Raw genomic sequence first — 2,882 nt, forward strand, 5'->3', positions numbered from 1 at the left:
CCCCCCCCCATTTTCATTCTGTTCTACCTACCCGCCCCTCTCCCAAACAACAGAGCTGGCTTTACCTTGATCTCTGACCGGACTGACGTAGTTCTGACCCTTGACATTTCTCCAATCGAAGTTGGCGGGCAGGTCGCTGACCAGATCCTCCAGCTCGGGGGTGGTGGGCTGGGCTTTGGCTAACCTGTGACACGTTGGAGTTGAGTTTAGAAACTTAACGGATTGCCTGGGATGTGCGTACATCGGCCTTGAGACTAAGTTCTGTAATTTGAATACCAGTGCGCGAAGCTTTAAGCTACTTACTAGCATTAAATGTCCTAATCAAACATTCAAGGGGGAACACAAAGCACTCCGGTGACTGAATGGCGACAGGGAAAAAAAAGCAAAATCCATATTGAGAGGGGAAAATATCAACACTTTTCACAGAGTGAAATGCTAAACGATAACCTCATTTGTTTATACTCAATAGAAAGACGTGAGTGTCGAGTAGCAGAAAAGGATTAACAAACCTTCTGGTATACGGGGACGATAAGATAGACGGACAAAGGAAACAAAGAGACCCGAAACTTTTAAAGGAAAGTTGTTGTTTTTTACATCTTGTTGCGTATTTGCGAATAAACCTTCTCAGGGGAAATGTGTATTTCCATTATTGGTAAGTGAGTACAAACAACTGTATGTCTGTTCACATGCAACACACTACAAGCAAAACAGTTTAAAATTTCGAAAACAAAATGATTATAAAAACATGAGAAACGTGTCAAATAAACTTACCCGCTCTTGTCTGCCACGGGGCCACCTGTCTTCTGCATAAGAGAGGCCCAAGTCTTGTAGTTGAACTCGTCATAGGTGCGAGCTGTCCATGAGTTTTGCACGGAGTTGATGGCGCTCACGAAGTTCTCCTGGAACTCAGGGGTGATGCTGGGGATGGTAAAAGTGGTTAGTGTTATCAATATTTCATAAAATGACAAGAAAAAGACATTATGATTTGTTTTTAAGATATATTTTTTTTCGCCGTCATCAAGTTCATGGTAATCAACACACATTTTAGCACACAATTTGTAAAACACTGCTAGCTTCGTAAGATTTCAGTCGCTTAAAAAAATAAAAACCTATTTCTGAGACTATATATCTTTGCCTTAAATGATGTATAAGTTTTGGGGGCTAAATCCAGCATCGCAAAAGTATAAGCTCTGCTTCGTGATATCTATAACCTTACTCACAATTCCCGACTGGTTTTGCCTTTCGACGAGTATCTTATCTTCTTTTCTCCTTTAGACTTCTGGCCAACATAGCACGCCCAGTTTGTTCCGTCAATGTTGTGCGCCCATCCAGGCAATGTCTCGGAACAGTAACTCTTTCTACCCACGAACTTGGAGAAGGCGAAGAACTTTCTTTTGTCGATGACAACTTCGAAGCCCTGTGAGCAGAGTCATTGCAACAGATATTATACAACACAACTTTACTGTCTTATTGAACTGAATACCTCTTGTGGTGTTATCATTTTGTTATCATATGGTGTGCTCTTCACTTTACTTTCAGAAGAAGCAAGTTCAGTTCCCACACAAAAAGGATATTTCTTCAAGCCATTACGTTACAATGCATTTTCTCGTTTCACCTGAGCTGACCCAACAGCAGCCTAAATCCAAAATGATCTTAGATGTATTCATTGATGCGTAAACGATTTACACAGTATAATAGACACACAGACATTACCCTTGTACCGTTGATTTAACACACCTTTCAACTCTGTAAAGTTATGAGGTAGGACCTTCGAATTTAACGTTCGTCTCCGAAAGGACCGAGCCAGATGGGAGGGGAGCAGTAAAAGAAAACCACCTTCCAAAATAACCAATTTAGAACACCCCATTAGAGATTTGAACTAGTGCTATCTGCTTCATAATACAGCATGGTATCAACTGAGCTAAGTGCGCCATTGTGGATACAGAATGGAGCACATTTTGAAGAAAAGTACGGAAAAAACGTTGGTTTCTTCGAATTCATTACCTTGACAAGCGCCTGATTTCAATAAGATGACACGCTTAATATTAATTATAACCTATTTCATGATAGCCACAAGCAATCATGAACTACGGCGTCAACTTCTGAGCCAGAGATAATGCAATTTTTATCGCAGGGGTCTCAACCTTAGCATACCAGGGACTGCTCAGAGTTGAATGTGAGTGAGCCACATTAAACCTCCCCCCCCCCAAAAAAAAACCCCAAAAAACCCCCAACCAAACCGTTTCATGTTATAAGAAGGGAATGGATGGGGGATGGGTGGGGCGGTTAGGGGGGGGGGTATCAATATTTGGAAAACAGTTGACCTCATAGGAGAGTGGAGCCCCTTCTAAAACCGATGGACCAAGGTCTTTTGAAAACATTCTTTTAAAATCAAAAGCAGAGATCGATTTGAAGTCCACTGGGGGGGGGGGGGGGGGGGGGGTTGTTTTGTTGTTGTTTTTTAAATAAAGAAAGCGAATAAACAATCATCTCTATACCAGGTACGTAGAGAAGACTGATTGTGAACAGCCATACCTGATTATAGATAAGTGTCCAGAATCCTTCATTACCCTTGGTATCGGACACATTGGCATAATACTTCAGTGTGATCTCGTACTGCTCCACGTAAGGACCTGGAGGAAACCATTGAATCTTACCTCACCAAGTGAAAATGGGGCGGATTTAAATGCCATTTTAACCTTTAAAAAAATATGGTAACATTCTTGCTATAAGAAAAAAGAGAGAAAAATATAGCCAAAGAAAAAATATGTTGTGTTCTATTTTGATCGACTTATTAATAAGCTAACAAGGATACTATAACAATTAAAATACTACTACTACTACTACTACTACTACTACTACTACTACTACTACTACTACTA

General features: G+C 40.7%; 1 protein-coding gene across 1 annotated transcript in view; it reads right to left on the reverse strand.

Annotated features, from left to right (window-relative positions):
* LOC101847197 (dipeptidyl peptidase 1) overlaps nt 1-2,882 on the reverse strand; it is a gene marked incomplete in the record, with an annotated part of 9,890 nt that overhangs the window by 3,512 nt on the left and 3,496 nt on the right. The window contains 4 exon segments of the mRNA XM_013083965.1: nt 66-184; nt 772-918; nt 1,221-1,417; nt 2,536-2,633. Coding sequence (XP_012939419.1) covers nt 66-184; nt 772-918; nt 1,221-1,417; nt 2,536-2,633 — 561 coding nt within the window.

This window comes from Aplysia californica, unplaced genomic scaffold, assembly GCF_000002075.1.
Source record: "Aplysia californica isolate F4 #8 unplaced genomic scaffold, AplCal3.0 scaffold00265, whole genome shotgun sequence".
Lineage (NCBI taxonomy): Eukaryota > Metazoa > Mollusca > Gastropoda > Aplysiida > Aplysiidae > Aplysia > Aplysia californica.